Consider the following 23,745-nt stretch of genomic DNA (forward strand, 5'->3'; position numbering starts at 1 on the left):
TGCATTTAACACTGAAATTTTGAAATAGGCTAGACTATTTGGCTCCTTGGTAGTTTTCTTCTTGAGTAAGTTAACAAAAAGAATCTGACTGAGAGAAAGGGTGAGTTGCGCCATTGTTCATATATATTGAATTTTTAAAAACTTTAATTTTTATTTTATTCAGTTTTCTATGGATTGGCTTTCCAAAGCTCAAAATTATTGTCTGGCACGTTATGTTCATGAATATATACCAAATAACAGAACCAGAATAATTTATTTTTAGATTTTGAGCCAGAATCTCATCTTACATGATTCCATAAAAAAAAAAAAAAAGCATTTAGCTTTGGATTACATTGGAAATTTTTGCCCACCCCTGCCTCAAGCATATGAAGGTTGCATTGATAAAGACTTAAGAGGAAATACGTTCTTAAATGTTTTCAAGCCAAAAAACATTTCAAATGCTTTGTGCTAAATCTGGATACAAATTCGGCCTTTTTTCTTCTTTGTCCCTCCTGTCTCTATCTCCAACTCTGGTTACTTAGATAGCTTACTTGTCATTAAAGTAAAATAATCAGTAAGAAATTGAAATTTATTTGTTGTCCTCCACCATCACAAGAAAAAGCTGTAATAATAACTAGGAAAATAAAGCAACAAATCATTGGTTTTCTCCAACCAATTCAAACTTATCTGGGTTGAATTTAACTAACAGTGCAGATAGAGGCAATTTATGTATACACTTACCTATATGAGAGTACATGGATGCTAAAAATGCTCTACTCCAAAATATTTTCCTCATTGATGTTTGATCTTACCAGAATTTATTCCTTTGTGTTTAAGCACTGACATCTTTTACAGCACAAATATCTACTTGGTAATCTTATTTGTCAATAGTTTCATGTAACCAGTTAAGCTTGTTATTTTGTCACAGTAGCAAAACTATGAAAAAATAATTATTCAGAGATATATGAAATTCTTATTTTTGATCAGGTGCTGATTATAATAAGAATGGACTCAGATGGTGAAAAACATTTACTCATAAAAATTCTTAACAAAATGGAAGGTAGGGAGTTTTAAATTATACTTCTTTTGGTAGCAAATATTTGGAACATATAAAAATGTAGCGATCTAAGTTTTTAAATTAAGATATAATAACATACCATAAAATCCATTCTTTAAAAGTACATAACTGGGGATCCCGGGTGGCTCAGCGGTTTAGTGCCTGCCTTCAGCCCAGGGCGTGGTCCTGGAGTCCGGGGATCAAGTCCTACATCAGGCTCCCTGCATGGAGCCTGCTTCTCTCTCTGCCTGTGTCTCTGCCTCTCTCTGTGTGTCTCTCATGAATAAATAAATAAAATCTTTAAAAAAATAAATAAATAAAAGTACATAACTCAGTGGAATCTAACCAGTTTTTAAATAAATCTTGACTAAGTCTGCAATATAAATATTATAAGGTACTTATGTGTACATTGTATGTACCTTTGTGTGTATTATTAAGTTGACACCTTTTATTGTCTACTAGTTGCTAAATGATTCTGTATACTTACAATAACTCTATACATCAGTTTTACAAATAAGGAAACTAGGGTTCATAAGGGTATAACATGCCACATCTCACAGGTAGTAAATGAGGAAATCAGGATTTGAACCAAGGTCTGTCTTGTTCTAGTGTCATTCTTCAACTCTTCTACCTACTGTTGCCCCCTCTGCCAACCCTTTCCACCTTGTGCCATGGAACCTGTTGCTTATATGGAAACTCTTCTCCTTTTTTTATCTTCTGGTGTTAAGTGAACCCAGCTTTCCCCTGATGATACAGCTCCCCTGTATCCCTTTCATAGGGTAGCTGATAATTCTCTCTCATATATATATATGTGATATATTTATTTCATAGAGTTGAAAGGGCCATTTCTTGCTTTCCATTATCCTTACTAAAACATTATTCCTCTATCCTCTGAGGCTTTGCCATATTGCCACACCCTTCTCTACCACTCTGTATTGCCATCATTTAGTAACCCCCCAAGCATTCCCCATCATCCATGGATAGTTGTGCACCTGCTTCATGGTATTCTTTTCACTCCTAGTCCTGCAATTATCCTAGGTGTCATTAATGTGAATGACTCATTCAACACCCGGATCCTACAGTCTCATTGGCTTCCACAGCAGAAATGATATTCACTTCTTGGATATGCCATTGACCTTGTAATAATGCAGAACTGTGCTCCTTATGAACTTTAAATTCTATTACATTGTTCTCTGTCCACAGCCATCTGACCTCCTCCATGATGTTCAGCATCTAAGAGATCTGTAATCAGTCAACTCCTTATTTGTTTCACATTTTTCTCTTTCCAGAGTTGGTGATGTGCCCATGACTTTAATCAGTCTTGTCAGGCAGCCCCGGTGGCTCAGCGGTTTAGCATTGCCTTCAGCCCAGGGCATGATCCTGGAGACCCCCTGCATGGAGCCTGCTTCTCCCTCTGCCTGTGTCTCTGTGCCTCTCTCTCTCTCTCTCTCTCATGCATAAATGAATAAAATCTTTAAAAAAAGATATAAAAAAATCAGTCTTGTCCTTCTGCTGTACCTTACATTTAAACCTCAGCTCTAAATCCATCAAGACATTTAATCCCTCTGTTCCTCTACCTGAGCTCCTGAGCATTATTAAAGAAAATCAGATAGTTTGGTACCACTACAAACTTACCTTCTCTGACCTTATATGGGCTCTTAATACCTCTTCACAACCTTTCATCTTACAACCTTATCATCTGCAAACTTACCTTCACTTTTCTATTCTTTTATCTTTTCATCCTTTCTTTATAAAGGAGGTGAACCTCTTCCCCTTGAAAACCAACTTTTCACTTCTGCTTTGGATCCTATCTCTTCCTACATCAGTGTGTTCCCATCAGTTACCTCCTCACCCAGCCTTCCTCTCTAATGACTCTCCCTTAATCTTTAAGTCCTTCAGTCTTAAAAAAATAAAATACCACCCTCAACCTATCTTACCCTTTGTTTACTATTTCTCTTCCTTCCATAAGTTGCATCTTTGGCCACCTCCAAATATATTTCTTTGCTGTAACCCTACCCACTTATTTATCATGCTGTGTCCTATCTCCATGCTCTTACACCTCCTGTTCCTGCTATCATAGTACTCTTCTCCCCTTCTTTAGCAGCTAACTTCTATACATCCTTTAAAAATCAGTTAAAACGTTTGTTCAGGAAGCTTTGATTTAAAGGCTTTCACTTGTACTCTCAGTGTATTATGCTCATACTTCTAAGGCAGTACTTACCATCTTAGGCTGTAACAACTGATTCTCTTGTGTGTTTTCATCACTAGCATATCACCTTCTGGAGGGTAAGGACCATGCCCTAATTTGTATTCCCCACACCCCCTAAAATGCCTGGAATATAGAAGGAACTTAATAAAAACGAACGAAAACTGAACTAGTGAATGCCTCTCTACTTACCTAGTGGACTGAGACTAGTGAAAAAGATTAAATTGAACTATGTACAAATATTGAAAATGTCTGCTTATCAGTGCAGTTAGCAAAATTAACTATTAAATTATAGTAATATGAGAATGGAAGACTCTTTCAAGCAGAACTTTATAAGGGGCTATTTCTAGACATTATCATGTATTTAGAATCCAAATTTGCAAGCTTGGATCTTATTATTTCATCCAGTTTTCCAGTCTTGGGAAGATGAGGTCTTATCCACCAAATTCACAAGCTATTACTAGTACCAAAATGTTAAAGCAGTAATTAACAATTGTGAGCCTGAACCACTGCCACACCTGTCTGGATTTAGGGTAACTGAAAACATTTTTTTAAATTAGGAAAGTGGGATCCCTGGGTGGCACAGCGGTTTGGCGCCTGACTTTGGCCCGGGGCGCGATCCTGGAGACCCGGGATCGGATCCCACGTCCGGCTCCCGGTGCATGGAGCCTGCTTCTCCCTCTGCCTGTGTCTCTGCCTCTCTCTCTCTCTGTGTGTGTGTGTGTGTGACTATCATAAATAAATTAAAAAAAATGAATTAGGAAAGTGCTGAGCAATGTAATATTATGAAACAAAAGGATTTGGGTAACTGATGTAATACTTTATGAAGAGGTTTAGGAAATATTTCTGCCCCACAGAGAAGAATACTTAAACCCACTTAATGGGGCAACTTTTCCTTTGATGTACTTAAGACACACGGGCAAATTATTATTGGATATATCACTTGTTCTCTAGGCTTCATGCTGAACATTCTGTTTCTTTTAGCTTTGGGGATTATATCATCATTACTCTATTTCATTTCAATAAGATCTACTGACACAAAATATTTGACTAAGTTGAGAAAATGTTTTTCCTCTCTAGCAGCTCTCCTCTGTGTCTAGGAGTGAAGTCTTTTTTTCTTTTTTTCCTGTCTAGTATTAGAAAGTAGAAATTGTGATTTCATCGTCTCTGGGCTTGCAAGATCCTCATAATGCACTTAGCAAGTAATCTGCTTTGAAAACACAGTTAAGGCAAAACAGCTAAAGAGATTAGGTTTTAAATAGTATGACCGTGGGGTGCTTGGTGGACTCAGTCAGTAGATCATGTGACTCTTGATCTCAGCATTATGAGTTGAATCCCACTTTTGGTGTAGAGATTACTTCAAAATAAAACCTTTTTAAAAATATTTTATTTATTTATTCATGTGAGACACACAGAGAGGAAGAGACACAGGCAGAGGGAGAAGCAGACTCCCTGCAGGAACCTGATGTGGGACTAAATCCCAGGACCCTGAGATCACAACCTGAGCCAAAGGCTCAACCACTGAGCCACCCAGGTGCCCAAAATAAAACTTTTTAAAATAAAAATATGACCTTATAAATTTATATAAGAAGAGAAATACTGCTTATCCTCTTCTTTTTGGTACCCAAACTATTGTCATATCAAGCCAAGTAAACATTGAATTATTAAGCATTACTCATTATCACATCATGCCTTTGTGAACTTAACAACTGACAAAAGTACACTAATAAAGTGTAAAATTTATTTTGAAAAGAAATAGCTATTCTTAAACCAGTAGTGCCTACCAAAAATAAACTGTGTGGCTACAGAATTTTTGAAATTTATTTTATTTTGTTAAAATATCAGTAACATAAGAAACTTAACTTATGACATTTAGGAAGCAGAAGTGAATTAAGAAGTAGATGGCACCCAATAGGTCCACTTCATATACAGTCAATAGAAAGGAAAAAACGACATCAAAATGTAGTCTCTAGTTATTTAGTTATGTACTTACGTTTTTGACTAAAGAAAAAAGGTAAAATCAACCATGATTTTTAGCAAAGTAAAATTAAATGCACAGGGGCATCTGAGTGGCTCAGTGGTTGAGCGTCTGCCTTTGGCTCAGGTCATGCTGCTGGGGTCCTGGGATCGAGTCCCACATCGGGCTCCCCATAGGGAGCCTGCTTCTCCCTCTGCCTATGTCTCTGCCTCTCTCTCTGTGTCTCTCATGAATAAACAAATAAAAATATATTTTTTAAAAACTAAAATGCACAGAATTGATGAGTGATTCATTTAGCTACTTCCAAATTAAGATTTTGGGATCCCTGGGTGGCTCAGCGGTTTAGCACCTGCCTTTGGCTCAGGTCGTGATCCTGGAGTCCCGGGATCAAGTCCCACATCAGGTTCCCTGCATGGAGCCTGCTTCTCCCTCTGCCTGTGTCTCTGCCTCTCTTTCTCTCTCTCTCTCTCTCTCTCTCTCTCTCTCTCTGTATCCCTCATGAATAAATAAATAAAATTTTTTTAAAAAATTAAGATTTTGATCCATTTTATTTTACATAAATTCAGAATTTCCATGCTTATACATACAAAACATATATACTCACACACCAGAAATATTACCCATGCTTCAAACTTTCTGATACCCACAGACAGAAAAATAATCCAGCAAATTGTATTTTAAACAGTTACCTTGTTCACAGATCTTTAATTCATTTTTATGGTAGTGAAATATATGAACACCTAAAAATTATATATGAAGAAAACACTGGAAAACATTTTTTTGTATTATTCTTTTTTTCCCAACAGGTTTAACTTTGACTGTCATACATTCAAACAAAAGGAAAGATGTTCTGGAATCTGAAGGTGTTTTAAATGGGTAAAAATATGTATTTCTTCACCTGGGAGGAATAAGCTACTAGTTTCACAGGAAAAGCATAATTTCTCCTGGAATTTGATTTTTAAAAACGGTTTAGTAAATACTGAGATGAATCAATGTCACTCACTCTCCTCTTTCTGAAAAGTGTTTTACATTAGAATACTTAACTCAAAAAAAAAAAGAATACTTAACTCAGGTCATATATTCTATATTATTGTTGTCCAAAATTTTCATTCAGTCTTGCTTTTTAATATTCCCAAATTATCATGATCATTGTTATTGTTAGCAGAGGAAGTGCCCATTTAGATTTATCCTTGTTTATACCAGTTTTGGGGGTTTTATTGTTTCTTGTATCTTCTTTCTTTTGAGTTCTCATTCTTCCTGAAGTATCCCTTAGAAATTCTTTTGATGAAAGCATGCTAATAATAAAATTGGTGTTGACTTATCTAAAAATGTTTTTATTTTGCCTTATTTTATGTAGAAATTTTTATGTCTAATATTGAGATCCAAATAATAGAAAGTTGTAAATCAAATAGAACCCCACAAAGCATTTAACTTATGTCTATTATCTAACTAGATTGCTCTAGAGAGAAAGCAGCAGTAGAGAATTTTCAGTATAATAAGTGCTATTTATTATATGGAATTTGAAGATGGAAATGATAAACTTATGATATTTAAGTATCCCTGATTTTTATTGTTGCTAAATCATCTATGAAGTTCATTGAGAAAAAGAAAAATCATTTCAGAGTTGTCAGATAATCTGTTGTGTAGATCCTCAAAGATGAAAACCTCACATGTGTAAGAAAATGAGATTGAATTCTCATGGTGACTTGTCTGTTATTGATAGGACTCAGTTAGTAAAATTAGGATCCCTTGCATTTGAGGATGTGAAGTAGTCCAGTTTTTAGATTTTGTTTTTTAGAAAAATGTATGACCATCAGCTCACCTGGCTGGCTCAGTCAAAAGAACACATGTACTCTTCTCAGGGTCGTGAGTTTGAACCCCACATTGAGTGTAGAGATTACTTAAAAATGAAATCTTAAAAGGGGCACTTGGGTGGCTCAGTAGGTTAAATGTCTGCCTTTGGCTCAGGTCATGATCCTGGGATCCAGCCCCAAGTGTTCACTGGGCTCCATGCTCACTGGGGAGCCTGCTTCTCCCTCTGCCCCTCCCCTCACTTGTGCTGGCTCTCTCTCTCTCAAATAAATAAAATTTTTTTTAAAAATCTTAAACGTTAAAAAAAATGTATGACCATCAAAAAGAAAGATAAAAAGGAATTAGCACAATTGGAGAATAAGTCAACAGAAAATACAACAGTGCCTTTCCAAGATAAGCAGGCACAAACTAGAGAAGAATAAAATAGCCAAAAACAGTCATGATTTACTTTGGCTTTCCAAGTAAATAATGACACAAATATAATTCCATTTTCTTGGTTTTCTTTTGTCTTAAGTACAAGTTCCTGCATAATTGTACATAATCAACATATTGGAGCAGATTTCCCATGGACTAACTTTTCATTTGTGGTGGAATACAATTTTGTAGAGAACTCCTGTTGGACCGAACACTGCAAGAAATTGAATATTCCTCACAGGGCCTTCAAAGTGATTCTTCCAGACACAGTTTTAAAGAGTAAGATATAAACTAAAATCCTTTTGTGGTTATGGTAGAATGGAAATTGTCTGTTTTCTGCATCTGATCTATGGAAAGAGAATGAGCAATGGCATTAGAGGACTTGCGTTCAAGCTTGAACCTCAGTGCTCTGGGTGACCTTGGGCAGGTTCTTTATCCCGTATCTCATATTCCTCATTTGTAAAGTAAGCTTTACTGGCTATATTTGTCTTCATCCCTTTACCTTCTAATTTTTACTTATAATAGGACAATTTATTATAATTATATCTAATCTTCACCGGATACTTCAGCAATAGTATTTTTTATTGAATTTTAGGGGAAAATTCTATTGTAGTATATTGACTGATTCAGAAAACTTAATGTGCAACAAAAAATTACACAAAACCCTTCTGAAAGAGTCTAATAAAACCATTTTGTATATCATTTTGGTTTCTTTGTATTTCTCAGCAACACTGCATGTGACTCAAGTTGTGAATTCTCACATCCATTAAATTAAAAAGCCCAGGGGATCCCTGGGTGGCGCAGCGGTTTAGCGCCTGCCTTTGGCCCGGGGCGCGATCCTGGAGACCCGGTATCGAATCCCACGTCGGGCTCCCGGTGCATGGAGCCTGCTTCTCCCTCTGCCTGTGTCTCTGCCTCTCTCTCTCATTCTGTGTGACTATCATAAATAAATAAAAATTTAAAAAAATTTAAAAAAATTAAAAAGCCCATACATTTCTAGTCCCAGTGCATCCCTTTCAATACTTGCTATAAGTTACTTTCTGTCCACCTCTAATCTGAGTGGGAAGTTTGAATTCTGAGACATTCCAATTCAATTCTAAAAAATACAGTCACCATAACTATTACTTTGGAATCTTTGATATAGAGAATTAAATGTTAAGTTGATTAAATAATTGAAACATGGGCCCCCCCAAAAAAACATAAAAGATAAGCATCCTAGTTTATATGTAGAGGCTTCTTCCATTCTTTTGAAGATGAACTTAATTGACTGAGCCAATTCCTTATTTGGAGCATTTACAATGCTTCAATTTTACACTATTGTACTATGAGATTTGTAGTACCTTTAGTACCTTATGTATCTTTTTTATTTTTATATACTTGTTCTAAGAATTAAAATGAATTCCTGAATCAAAGGTATACACACATTTATATATTGCCAATATCCTTCCAGAAATGCTATCTCAATATTTGTGCAGAAAGTATGAGAATCCCTTCCCCACTATCTTTACTGTAGTAGGTGTTATTATTCCCTTAAATATTTGGCAGAATTACAGGCAGAAAATATTTTATAGTTATAGTTAATTAATTACAGATATTATCTTTGATTATATGTATCTTTTCAGATGTGAATTGATCTTGTATAGCCATTCTTTTGTAAATTGCCTATTAATGTTCTTTGTCCATTTATCTATTGATGTATTTACTATTTTCCTAATAATGTATCATATAGTACTTTTAGTAAATTCTGTTAATGCTGTTTTATTTTTAGGTAGTAGGATAACATAGTTTTTATTTTATTCTTCAGACCTTTCTTTTTTCTGACTTCTGATTTTTTATAATGGATATGTTTTATTTTTATACTACTCTTTGAACATACAATTGCTATTCTCATGGTTAGTAAAAAAGAGAAAGAACTGAAGGATGAGAAAAAAAGAGAAAACTTTATAAACTTTCTCTTATTTAGGAAGTACCTTGCTGGATAGTTTTGGTGGTTTTCTTCTGGAAATTCAGGTTCCATATGTGTTTTTTGCATCTGAAGGACTTCTTAAAACTCCAGAAATACTTCAGTTGCTAGAATCCAAGTAAGTTATTGATTTCATAACTTTAGCAAAGGTATATATATCCTAAATGGCTAAACATTATGCTATATATGTGGCATTATTTCTCTCTGATTCAAGCATGCAATTATATCACATAGGAATAGTTTTCCAGAGAGTTTATGTCAAGTTACACATCTCTCCCTGTAGTACACCATAATAATTACTGAATACTATCTTTTTTGGTAATACATATCAGTCTTATGGAGAAAACATATTTTATTATTGTTTATATTTATATTTACTTTCATTTCTTTTGTTATCTGGACATATGAGCACTTTATGTATCTTTTTTACTGTGAATTTTATGGTCATATCTTTGGGTCATTGATAATATTGAGAATGAGTGTTCTTAGAGGGCTTTAAATACGGCATGGGAAACAGGACTGTGAAGTTCTAAATGAAATACCTAAGTTCTAAATGAGACATCTGGGTGGCTCAGTGGTTGAGCCTCTGCCTTCAGCTCAGGGCGTGATCCTGGATTCCCGGATCAAGTCCTGCCATCAGGATTTCTGCAGGGAGCCTGCTTCTCCCTCTGCTTATGTCTCTGACTCTCTGGGTCTCTCATGAATAAATAAATAAATCTTTTTAAAAAAAGAAATACCTAAGGCAATGCACATCTCAACTAATTAGTCATATATACTGAATAAAATCATAATTTCATTCCTCAAATTTATAAAGTAAAATAAATTGATGTATGAAAGAAAAGGCATGGTAGTTCAAATAATTTAATATGCAGGAGAACAATACAGCTTTTCTTAAAATTTTTTTCTTGGCCATTTCATCACCCCAAAATATGATATTTTACAGATATAATATCACACTAGTGGAAAGATGCTGCAGTGAGTCATTGAAACTCTTTGGAGGTACAGAGTCTTATGTGGTGGTGACAATTGATGAACACACTGCTGTAATGTTGCAGGTAAAACTGTATAGTAAAAAATATAAATCAAATATATTAAAATATATGTATAACCATGTAATTTATTATTAGCTTTACCTCAGAGAGCTTAACTATAATCCATTAGTGATATCTTCCGAAACTTTGCAAATGGACAATAAGTATCAAAATTACCACTATGGAAAATGATTATTACCAAGCTTCTTCAATGCCTTCTAACTTTTAACATACTTTAAGAAGACAAAGCATATATGGAATCTCTAATGTTATATATTGACCTATTTCAAAATATATTTACAGAATAATTACATTGTTGAAAACCTTAAAAATAAAATAGTAGCCACCATGTTTCTTGAAAGGTGGTAGTATATTAGGGATACATGGGTGGCTCAGTTGCTTAAGCATCTGCCTTCTGCTCAGGTTGTGATTTTGGGGTCCTGGAATCAAGCCCTGCATGGGGCTCCCTGCTCAGGGGGAGTCTGCCTTTCTTTCTGCCTACTCCCCCCTGTTTGTGCTTTCTCTCTCTTTCTCTCTCTCTCTCTCTGGTAAATAGGTAAAATCTTAAAAAAAAAAAAAAGAGGGGGTAGTATATTAATCCATGATTAGTAACATGGATTTACTCTAAGGTAAGTGGGGAGTGCCTGTAAGTAAGCCGATATTAAAAAAAAGAAAATTTCTCTTTAAAAAATTCCCTATAGTTTGGAATTAAGATGTACAAATTCTTGACTGAATTTCCCTGATATGTTTGCTTGATTGAAGTACAAATTACAAAGAAAATAATTCGGTAGAGTGGAAATAAGAAGGGGAAACCAGGTTTGATGATATATAGTATAAATTAATGGCAAATATTATGGTAAAGTAGAAATCTAATCTGATGAGGAAATATTAACAGTGTAAGAATTATGTGATGGAAACACAAAGCTCTGTTAGAGGGGTTCTTAAGAGCTACTATGTCTTACATATTTAAAGTTTAAAAACACTTTTTTAGGGGGAAATACCATTTGGGAAACTGTTTTAATCTTAATTCATAGTTACATAACTTAGAGTGAAACACTTCCTGAATCATTCACTCTATCAGAAATTAATTGCATTAGAGGAAAAAGATAATTCTAGACCATTTGAGAGCAATTCCTGAAAATCCATTGATGGCTTCTATGTCATCTTCCTTAAATCAGCATTCAGTGCAGATTATCCCATAGGTTTTTGAACATATTTTGTATTGCCCTTAGGAGAGCCAGATCCCTATCGATAAAGGATTTTGCCCAAATAAGGGCACTCTGTAGGCTGCTTTCTTTATATCTACAGTTGAAGAGATTCATGAGCCCTCCTTGCTGAAGCTATCATTCGCTGGTTGGCATCTATAGTTTTTCCCCAACTACTTCCAGTGAGATTTTAAATTTTCCACAAAATGGAAGCCCATACCCATGCCTCTTCTCACATTATAATTTATGTATGTCATAGATTCTTGACATATGATAACAATAATTTCATAACAACTGTTCAACCTAGTGAATCTTTTTTATTTTATTTTATCTATTTTCTGTTAGGACCTAAAAGAATTGAATTGTGAGAAGGCATCAGACAATATCATTATGAGACTGTTGGCATTATCATTCCAGTACAGCTATTGTTGGATAATCTTATATACCAAAAAAACATTAAACTCAGAGTAAGTAAGCATTTCTTCATCCAAAGTCACGTTTATATTTATTAAGTTATTTGGTCCTCTTCTTTGAGTAAAAGGAGCTATGCAAATTTTCCATTTGCTCATCTAGTTTACTTTGAGCCCACGGATCCTCAAGGGGGAGGCATGCCCATAAGAAAACAAGTCTGAATTTTAGAGATGTTATATTTCCACTGGATATTCTTTGCAAATCATCCTCTACTTCACTAAGAAATGCTGCTTCAATTGCTTCACTTTTTACTACTTTTGAGTTTCTGGACTTGTCTGTTAAAAGATGCCGTCTTTCAATCACTTCTCTCTAAAAGCTTATTAAATTTACCAACTAAATAGCTTCTTGTTCTACTTTGTTCCATTGATATGGTTAACTTAAAAATTATAAAAAATCCATGCCAAGACACAGGCTCAAGTTATCATTATATGTCCTTCCTTTCCTTCATCTCAAAATTTTATGAACCCACATAAAAGGAAGCTGCCACTTACTATTTTTATTCTCTGCAGTCTGGCTTCTCTTCCTACATCTGTATTGATCCCTGTCTCTCAGAATCACTTCCAACCTCCAAAAGTATTTTTATCTTTCACTGCTCTAAAGTATTTATTTATTTATTTATTTATTTATTTATTTATTTATTTATTTATTTATTTATTTTTAAAGATTTATTTATTTATGATAGACATAGAGAGAGAGAGAGGCAGAGACACAGGAGGAGGGAGAAGCAGGCTCCATGCTGGGAGCCTGATGCGGGACTCAATCCCGGGACTCCAGGATCGCGCCCTGGGCCAAAGGCAGGCGCTAAACGGCTGAGCCACCCAAGGATCCCCACTGCTCTTAAGTTTTTTTTTTTTAATAATAAATTTATTTTTCATTGGTGTTCAATTTGCCAACATACAGAATAACACCCAGTGCTCATCCCGTCAAGTACCCCCCTCAGTGCCCATCACCCATTCACCCCCACCCCCCGCCCAGTTCTCCCCTTCTACCACCCGTAGTTAGTTTCCCAGAGTTAGGAGTCTTCATGTTCTGTCTCCCTTTCTGATATTTCCTACCCACTTCTTCTCCCTTCCCTTCTATTCCCTTTCACTATTATTTATATTCCCCAAATGAATGAGAACATATAATGTTTGTCCTCCGATTGCTCTAAAGTTTTGAAACCGTTGCCAGTGCTTCCTTACTGGAAGCTCTTCAGTCCCGTGACACTTCATAGTTCTGATCTTCTGTCTCTCTAACTGCTCTTTCTCTGTCTTTACCTCTTCTTCTGTCTTGTCCCAGTCTCAATACATTTGAATTCTCTACTTTCTTCTGTTGGATCCATTAGAAACCTTACCCTCTGCCATAGCATCAATCATCATCTTTCTGGTATATAATTATTTTATTTATATCTACAGGTGCAGTCACTTTGAAATTCCTGACATGCATCTCTAATGTTGTGTTAAATTTTTCCACCCTGATATTTTATAGGCTCTCAAATTTAACATGTTCCAGGGTGAATTCACTATATTCTCTATCCCCTCCAAAAGTATCTCCTCTCTTCTGCCATTTAGCTATTTATGACCACTGCCTTTCTTTTAGTCACTGAAATTAGAAAACAGATCTTATGGATTTAACCACTAGTCTCTTTTTTATCTATCGCCTGTCTCCATTTATATTACCAGCATTTTAGTTCAGATCTTACTGTTTTATGTGGACTGCTAAAATAGACTACCAACTGTTTTCCCACCTCCAGATGGTCTCCATGTTACTTTCTATCATCTGTCATACATTCAATTAATAAACCAAAAACCAGTCTCTTACTGTTTCTCTCTGATAAAAAGCCTTCACTGACTTCCCTATTATCTACTGAATACATTCATACTATTCACCCTAATACTTAAAGTCTTCAGGATATAATCCCAACCTATATTTTCAGGCTTAATTTTCACTGCCTTCCATTTTAGCCAGAAGGATTGCTTATTGGTTGGCAAACATGGTCCTTACTTTCCCACTACTACTTTTGCTGATACTTTTCTCTCTTCCTACAATATTCCCTACTTCCTCCAACTATTTGGTGAAATTGTGCCCATTTTTCAAATCCTGTCTCCAAATATCACTTTTTCTTTTCAATCTTTCCTTAATATCCTTTAATTCATGCACACATATAGTTAATTGTGACCTCTCCATCCTTTGAACTGTGTCAGGCTCCCTGCTCAGCTCGGAGTCTCCTTGTCCTTCTCCCTCTGTCCCTCCTCCACTCATAGGCTGTCTCTCTCTCTCAAATAAACAAATAAAAACCTTAGAAATATATTATTTAGTTATTAGAAAAGGTATAGAGGTCTTTCCATACTTGACATTGCATATGTGATTTTTTTTCTTTACTGACTTCCCTGTTTGATTCCATTTTTGTTTATGTACTATACCAAGTTCTTTGTATACAATTGTTATTATGTGAGGATAAGTATAAGTTAAAATGTAAGAGTCCAAACACCTTGGCTCTTGTTTCTTTTTCCATTAAACTCCAGCAAGTCATTTAACCTTGTTTTTCCTTTCTTTCAAAATTGAGAAATAAAAATCATAATTTAGGTCTAAAATCTTCATTTTGAGTATGAGTAAAGGCTGTACAGCATTTTAAGCTTGGAACTTGCTTGTAAAGCATTTAAGCTTTAAGATCTTGGAAGTATCCTATAGATAAAACTGTTCTGGAAAAAATTTTAAGTTGTTTTTTAGATTGCTATTCACCTATGTTTCAGAGGTGTAATCGATGTACAGCAAAAAAAAGAGGAGACTCACATTTATCACCCAGATTTTCATGAAAAGAAAAACTAATTATCCCCCCGCCCACCTCCCTTTCCACCACCCCTTGTTCATTTCCCAGAGTTAAGAGTCTCTCATGTTCTGTCTCCCTCTCTGATATTTCCCACTCATTTTCTCTCCTTTCCCCTTTATTCCCTTTCACTATTATTTATATTCCTCAAATGAATGAGACCATATAATATTTGTCCTTCTCTGATTGGCTTATTTCACTCAGCATAATACCTTCCAGTTCCATCCACGTCGAAGCAAATGGTGGGTATTTGTCGTCTCTAATGGCTGAGTAGTATTCCATTGTATACATAAACCACATCTTCTTTATCCATCCTTCTTTCGATGGCTTTATCCATTCATCTTTCGATGGCAGGAGTCTTCTCCTAATAGAATCACACAGAATGTGTTTAATTTCCACAGGAAAGTGTTGTGACAACACTTGTAAAATGTTGTGTACCAGGAAAACTCACTAGAGACTCAGTGCCCAAGGTTCTCACTAAAGATTGGCCGGGTATGCACCCTCTACCTAGCACATATCAAAATTCTACACTCTAAAGAAGAAAAGCAGGGTTCAGCAGAAACCACCTTGTTTGTACAATTTAGGCACAGCAAGCCACTTTTTTCAGCCACTTTTATGGAAAGAGTTTGCCTGAGAAAAAAACTAGCAAGGCCAAGAAAGAAAAACCAAGAAATTGAGAGAGCCCTTGTCTCAATGAAATGGCTTCAGTACCTGAACCCAATGATGCCTTATCCTGGACTTCTTACTAATATAAAGCAATAAATTTTTGGTGCTTAAAGTAGATAAAGATAATAGAAATATCTGGCTATAGCTCAAGACTCACATCTGAACTGCTTAATAACCATGGAAGAAAAAAGAGTGTTCTTTTAATTGAAATATAATTGGCATACCAGATAGTGTATGTTTAAAGTCTACAACATGCTGATTATTTGGATATCGCAATATGATTACCACTGTAGGGTTAGCTAACACCTCCATCACATTACATAACGATTGTTTTTAAAAGTGTTTTTTCTAACAGCTCAAGAAAAAGACCCAGGGAGGATTCTAGTTATCCTGACTTTGGTCATGTGTTTGTTCATATCTGAACCTGTTACTTTGGCCAGAGGGATAGAGTATTTTAGTTGGCACCAGTCAGATAGCCATCCCTGGAGCCAATAAAGGTATGAGTTAAACTTCTCTCCTCAAATATATATTCTCAGTATCCCCTAGATTTAACTGGATTCTTAAAGAATGGAGGTGGAACCATCTTCTCAACAGCGTGCTGAATCTGCCACATAGCATTATCTTAGCCAGATTATTCTCATAACCTGAAATGTGGAAATGCAGTGAACTAATAGGTACAATCACACATCGAATGAGTACAAGTGTAGTATTACAATTTTTTTTTTTTTAGGTACCATCTTACAGAAAAAACACTTCATCATCTAGCACTGATTTATGCAGCTTTGGTATCATATGGGCTAAAATCAGAAGAACTGGATGTAAAGGTATTATTTTCTTAAATGTTTGTTTATAAGTATTTTTCATAAACCAACACTATACTCAAACTCAAGTGCCCAGTGCAAAGAAACATTAAATTAGTAAACTAAAAAAAAAATGCCTTAAAGCTCTTTAAAGAATAGTTTTCAAGTTAATAAATATTCTTTCCACTTAAACTTCTGGTCTAAAAGCTTTTAATGAGGGGGTTGGGTGGCTTAGTCAGTTAAGCATCTGCCTTTGGTTCAGGTTTAGATCCAGAGTCCTTTTTTCCAGAGCAGAACCTTCAAAAAAATTAAAAGATTATGCATTTTCAAAAAAAAAAAAAAAGATCCCAGAGTCCTGGGACTGAGCCCCATGTCGGGCTCACTGCTCAGTAGGGAGACTGCTTCTCACTCTCCCTTTGCTGCTCCCCCTGCTTGTGCTCTTTCCAAAATAAATAAAATTTAAGAAAAATTAAAAGCCTTTAATGAATTTAACGTCATATTTTATCTCTTAATTATTACTTGGCAGGATATGAATAAATAAATATGCATTGATTAAAAACGTTGACTTGTGAAACATACTCTTTGTATCTGCTGTAGTGATCTCTAACCAGCATCCTTTCTTGGTTCTTTTTTCAGTGTCCCACTGAAATTTAGACACTCCCCCAAATGCAAGGCTCAGTCCTCTTCTGTTATCACCTTATACCCTTTCTTTAATAAATTCAGACATTCCCACAAACTTAGCTTTCATTTCTGAGTATAATTCTTAAATTTTTCTTGACTTTTCTTAAGATCTGCACCTATATTCTAGCATTCTACTGGAAGTCTCCACATGATTATCCCACAGGTGCCTCAAACCCTACATGTCCAAAACACAACTTCTCATCCTCCTCAAACTTAATTAATGACATTACTACTGTAATCTAATCAGTAGCTGCAGTGTGTCTAGAGTATGTCTCTTCATCCTACTCTCCCTGCTTTTTCTCAAGTTCAGGCCTTCACCTCTCACTTGGAGTTTCAAAGCAACTTCCTGACTTATCTCTTTATTTCTAATTATTCTCCTCTGGTGCATCATATAGATTGACACCAATTACATTTCTGAAATACAGCTGCGAACATTTCACTTCCTCAACTGTAAGCTCCTAAAGGAAAGGAAAATGTGTATTTGTTTTCCCGGTCCCTCGCACCCAGCACAGTGTCAAATATGTAGTAGACTCTTCATAAATATGTTGTTAAATTGAATTTTCTTGCTCAAAAGACCTTCCATAGCTTCCTACTTCATTCAAAATAGAGATCAAACTCAGCTAGATTCACACTTCATGATTTGGCCCCTAGTTATCCTTCCTTTAGCATAATTCTACTCACCATTTCCTGAATATGTCCACACTATCACCATACAGCTAATGGACAAACATGTCATACCAGCCTGTCTCCCACTTCCCCTTACTGCCAGCCTTCAGAGTTGTCTTTTGTTGCCCAGCTCAAATACTATCTTTAAGAAATGTTTCCCAGGTATATCCTCTCAGGATAAATCTCTCCTCCCATTCTCCCAAGAGCACTTTCTACCTTTATTATAGCATGAGATATTCACTCTTATACCATCCACCCTGGAGGGTAAGAACCAGACCCTTTTTTGTAAAATGTATAGCATCCAACATGGTGCTTTGTACACAATGAAGATGTTCAACAAATATCTACTGAATAGAATTAAATCGGAGCACAATCTGTTAGGAAAATTAACAAATGATTTATTTGAAATAGAATCCCAATCATTTTGATTATATGATGCATATTAAATATTGAAAGAAAATTCTTAGAAAAGTTATCACTGAATGACAAATGTAAGTTTGTCTCATTTATCCATTCAAGTGTGGTTTCACCTCTTAAACAACCTCTTTTCAGCTAGTGGTAAGCTGTTTTATGCAAAATATACTTCAGAGAATCATTTTACTCCTCTATCCCTGGCTTATATGATACAGTGAGTAATACTATATTCAGGTACAGTGACATGGCCCATAGAGGACATGTTCCAAGGAAGGCATTCTGGGATGGAACAGGAAGTACTGCTGAGGCACAATCCATTCCAAACAAAAGTCGGCTTCCCACCTGGATCAAACTATTCCAAAAGCTTTTCAAGTTTTACATAATAATCTTAAAGGAGGTCAGTTTTTCATTGAATTTGAGAAACAACTGTCAACTTGCTCTATTATCAATATACCAATACTCAAGCCTCCTATTCTTCTGACTTGATGACACTACCACCTTAAAGGGGGTTCCCTAGACTCATTATTTTATTTTATTTTTAAAGATTTTATTTAATTATTCATGAGAGACACACACAGAGAGAGACAGAGGCAGAGACAGAGGCAGAGGGAGAAGCAGGCTCCATACAGGGAGCCTGATGTGGGACTCGATCCCGGGTCTCTAGGATCATGCCCTAGACTGATGGTGGCACTAAACTGCCGAGCCACCGGGGCTGCCCCTCATTATTTTAGAGTATATTGTTGCTTTACTTTACTGTATTTAGTAATATGGCTTTTGGCCTTTTAGAGCACATCAGTACGGATATAAAAAAATTTTTTTCAGGCATCTGAAGAGTCTAGTGATCAAGGAAGCATTAGGAAGCTTAAGTACATTTTCTTAAACTAAAAGAAAATACTGCTTGTAGTGTTATGCTATATTTTATTCTAATGTCAAAAAAAGTTCTATAAATTGCTATGAACTCTTTTTGCAGAATTCAGATAAACATATATGCAAAATTTTGAAAACAATGTAAGGGGGGGTCCTGAATCTCCCGAAGTCTAGCTATGAGCTCCAGAATCCTTGCCCTAATAAATTAAGGTAATATTCATTACCATCACCATAAAATTGTGCCTTTTTATATTTAAATAAAAGTGTCAGATCTTCTCAAAACATCCAAAACTGCAATAAAATTAATTAGGAATCAGTGTTACTTCTGTGCTCTCTATACATATTTGGGGTGCCTGGGTGACTCAGCCAGTTAAGTGACCAACTCTTGATTTTGGCTCAGATCATGATCTCAGGGTCATGAGATTGAGCCTGAGTTGAGCCCCAGCCAGGCTTTCCACTCCACTGGGGGTGGAGTCTGCTTAAGATTCTTTCTCTCTCTCCCTCTCACTTTGCCCCTCCCCACACTGCTCACATACTTGTTCTCCCAAAAAAAATATCTATACATATTTAATATAATTTAAAGAAAGTCCTTCTTTAGGATACATGTACTCCCCAGATATGTGCTAACAGTTTTGTATTTGTTAACTTATGAAAGAAAAAAATTGCCATATTTATTTTATGAGGTTTGTAGAATCTTTGTTTCCTGAATTTTCACTACAGGACAGGACATTTATATTTCTAAGATATGATTATTTCGGGCAGTGTTCCCTATACATATTAAACTGCTAATCCATGGACTGGGGTGCCTGAGTGTACAGCTGGGTTGAGCCACTGACTCCTGGTTTTGACTCCAGTCATGATCTTGGGGCGGCAGATTTTAATATTTGAGTATAATTTTAGATATAATTTATTAAAATGTCTATGTGAAATCTAGCATATTTTATAAGGATAAGCAATTGTCTTTCCTTCTTTTAATACGATATCCTTATACCTGGGTAGCTTAGCAGTTTAGCACCTGACTTCGGCTCAGGGCATGATCCTAGAGTCCTGGGATCGAGTCCCGCATCGGGCTCCCTGCATGGAGCCTGCTTCTCCCTCTGCCTGTATCTCTGCCTCTCTCTCTCTCTCTCAATGTCTCTCATTAATAAGTAAATAAAATCTTTAAAAAAATATGATATCCTTATAGTTTTCCAATTTTTAGAACTAAATTTCTTCACTTCCATTCAGCATTTATTAATAAATTTATTTGCAATTTAGAGTCAATAATATTTAATATTTTGCTTTTTCAAGTTAAATCTAATAGTTCTCAAAAATAAGAATTTTAAAAATATAGTACAAGATTTTTCAAAATGACATTAAAAGATAAAGAATTTTTATAGATGTATTTGATTCTATATTCAAAAAGAAGAAAAGGTTTTTTTTGTTTGTTTTAAGATTTTATTTATTTATGAGTGACACAAAGAGAGAGAGAAAGAGAGAGGCAGAGACACAGGCAGAGGGAGAAGGAGGCTCCATGCAGGGAGCCCAACATGGGACTTGATCCTGGGTCTCCAGGATCACGCCCTGGGCTGAAGGTGGCGCTGAACTGCTGAGCCACCTGGGCTGCCCAGAAGAAAAGTTTTGATTTGGAGTATTTTGGGAATTGTTCATCCAATACTGGCTTATTTGATGCTAAGCTCTGTGTGTGTATGTATTAAACTTAACTCCAAAAAATGTTTCTTAAAAAAAAATGTTTCTTAATATCTCTTCCTGTCACTTGTGTTTTCCTCCATGCTCTTCTGGCTCTTTTGAAATGCCAGGCTTTTTCTTCTGCTTTCAGTTCTGTTTTTATCTTCTTCATCTTTTAGATTCATTTGAAGGAAATATGGTCCATGGGTTAGCAGAGTTGTGGTTTTTTTTAAGATTTATTTATTTATTTTAGAGAGAGAAAGGGGTAGGAAAAGGGGAGATGGAGAGAGAATCCTAAGCAGACTCTGTGCTAAGTGAGGATCCCGACAGGGGGCTCAGTCTCAATTCCCTGAGATCAGGACTGAGCCAAAACCAAGAATCAGTGGCTCAACCAACTGTACCACCCAGGTAACCCAGTCCATGGGTTAGCAGGTTAATATGGTTAGGGAACACTGCCCTAAATAATCATATCTTTTTTTCTTCTAATTACAAACAATTTTTGAATGATATATTTTGCTTCCTTAATGTTTCCCATAACCTAATATATAAAAAATATATTTTAGCTTATAATTGCCCCAGGAGTGGAAGAGGCTGCGCTGATAATTCGACAAATTGCTGATCACAATTTAATGACCTCGAAGAGAGATCCTCAAGAATGGTTGGATAAATCCTGGGTTGAAGTTTCACCATCAAAGGTTCATCTCCCAATATGTAAATTAGATATTTGCAAAGCAAATATAAATACATGTACTTGAATTCTCTTTTTGGTAGCATATTTTTGTCCTATAATGTTTGCATGAGCATATTTAGCAGTAACCATAATATACAGCATTTATTTAGATAATTTTCCAGAATCATGGGTATTTTTCAACTTCACAGCAGTATTTTAATGAGATCTTTTATAGTGAACTTCCAAAACAAGCATATTATAGGGTGATCTAATGACTTCAATGCCTAATATTTTTAAAATGTAACTTTTTCTAATTCCTAAATTTAAATATTTAAGAGTAGTAAGTATAAGAATAGCAAAATTCTAGCATTCTATTTGTCAGTAATTTGGTTATATAATTAAGACTGAAATAGAGTTGTAAAATATTTATAAGATTGAGTAGTTAAATTTTAGAAGTTTCTTTTGTTTAAGCATATTTTCAAGTTCTCATACCAACCTAGATTCTGTTACCTTTATTTTTTTAATATATTCAAATCATGAAACCATAAAAAAAGAATAATGAAGCTTTTTATATACTAATATGGAATGATACTTAAGATATATTACATGAAAAATGAAGTTGCAGTATAGAGATTGTATACTACCACTTGTGTAAAACAAGGGGAAATTAATGTTTATATGTGTTTGTAAATGAAGAAAATATCTCTGGAAGGATACCAAGAAATAATAACATTAGTTATCTGCAGAGGGGAGAACTGGGATAATGGGGTAAGGATAAGAGTTTTTACTGCACACCTTTTAGTACCTTTTTGAATTTTGAACCATGTGACTATTTTACCTATTCAAAAAATAAAATTATACAACAAATAAATAAAATATTAATGTATTCATATATTTGTATATATTTAATCACAGATTAATTCATATATTAATTCATATATTAATTCATATATTTAATCACAGATTAATTCATATATTAATTCATATATTAATTCATATATTATATTAATATAATTCATATATTTGTATATATTTAATCACAGATTTTATATATGCCTAAACAGAACATAGTACTATTGGCAAGTATGGGGATAATTAATTATGGGATATATGTATGTCTGTGCAGTTTCTCTCTTACCAAGGCATGTCTAATCTACTCACATGTCTGTCATTTGATAAATCAAAGAGGGTGCAAAAAACCAGCACAATCCAGAAAGAAAAGGGAATATGGTAATAGTAAAACATGGTTGCTGTACCATGAGATCTCTCTGAAAACACACATTTTAGACAATCATGGTCAGTTCTGGTTGATAGAAGTTCTTCCTATACTCTTCACAGCAAGGCTTTCCTGAAAGTATCATAAACATGGTTCATGTTAAACAATGATAGTAGTACATGGCCTACAAAGGGAGAGCTAAAGAAATCTTGAGGTATAAAAGTCCCCTAGATTTTCTCATTAGAGAATCTACCATTAGGTAAAACAATTGTTGTTTGAAGGAGATGAACTGTAACAAATTTTTTTGGATAAGTGATTAAAATGAATGAACTTTAAGATTTTTTCTCAATTCTGAGAGCATATGAATCTTAACTGCCAAAGTTTCTTTCCCTACTAGCCATACTTTTTTCCAGGCATCTCAAATTGAGCAATAAGTACAATGACAACAATTTTAATCTGCTAGGTTGAGCGGAGTATTGGCTGATTATTCCTTTAAACTTTTCTAGGAGGAAATGTACTTACTTGATTTTCCATCTATTAACCCACTGGTGGCTCAGCTCATGTTAAATAAAGGACCTTCACTGCACTGGATATTATTAGCAACTCTGGGTCAACTTCAGGAGCTTTTACCTGAAGTACCAGAAAAAGTGTTAAAGGTTAGTTACTTGTATTCCATAGCCTTATATGAGTTTGTTTCCTTTCCATTTGGGTACTTATTTTTACCATAATAGTTTTCAAAATGAAGTTATCCAAGTTTAATTGTTTTGGACTTCACGTAACAAAGAAATAATTTACTTGAACTAAATTTCATATTGAATTCTCATTGGCTCAATTTCATATTGAATTCAATTGAATTCATATTGAATTCTCATTATACATTTTAAAGCTATCTTATATAAATAATTCAGTACAGCCAGTTTATCACTTTAGATTATTTTGAAATGTTATTACATCCACAAGTATGTGATCACACACACTATACATATGTGCTTACAATCCTGAAGCCCTTCATTATAGTAGTAAAGAGAACTTTAGCCTTACTGTTAAAATTTTAAATTTTTATCAAGCAGATGGTAATCATGTATAACCTGCAACTAAAATTTCTGTTACAAGTGATTAGAAAATGTATTTTCTAATTATAATAATTTTTTTTTGAAATGGAGCCAATTATGTTA

The 23,745-nt window shown here is 35.0% G+C and overlaps 1 protein-coding gene across 1 annotated transcript in view; it reads left to right on the forward strand.

Annotated features, from left to right (window-relative positions):
- SHOC1 (shortage in chiasmata 1) overlaps window positions 1-23,745 on the forward strand; it is an 80,983-nt gene that overhangs the window by 48,288 nt on the left and 8,950 nt on the right. Inside the window, exons 16-24 of the mRNA XM_055301551.1 lie at window positions 967-1,039; window positions 6,027-6,096; window positions 7,547-7,725; window positions 9,410-9,527; window positions 10,353-10,464; window positions 11,991-12,112; window positions 16,319-16,412; window positions 21,248-21,379; window positions 23,077-23,226. Of these exons, the coding sequence (XP_055157526.1) occupies window positions 967-1,039; window positions 6,027-6,096; window positions 7,547-7,725; window positions 9,410-9,527; window positions 10,353-10,464; window positions 11,991-12,112; window positions 16,319-16,412; window positions 21,248-21,379; window positions 23,077-23,226 (1,050 nt within the window). The remainder of the gene's footprint in view (window positions 1-966; window positions 1,040-6,026; window positions 6,097-7,546; window positions 7,726-9,409; window positions 9,528-10,352; window positions 10,465-11,990; window positions 12,113-16,318; window positions 16,413-21,247; window positions 21,380-23,076; window positions 23,227-23,745) is intronic.

The sequence above is a fragment of the Nyctereutes procyonoides genome, unplaced genomic scaffold (genome assembly GCF_905146905.1).
Source record: "Nyctereutes procyonoides isolate TBG_1078 unplaced genomic scaffold, NYPRO_anot_genome, whole genome shotgun sequence".
Classification (NCBI taxonomy): domain Eukaryota; kingdom Metazoa; phylum Chordata; class Mammalia; order Carnivora; family Canidae; genus Nyctereutes; species Nyctereutes procyonoides.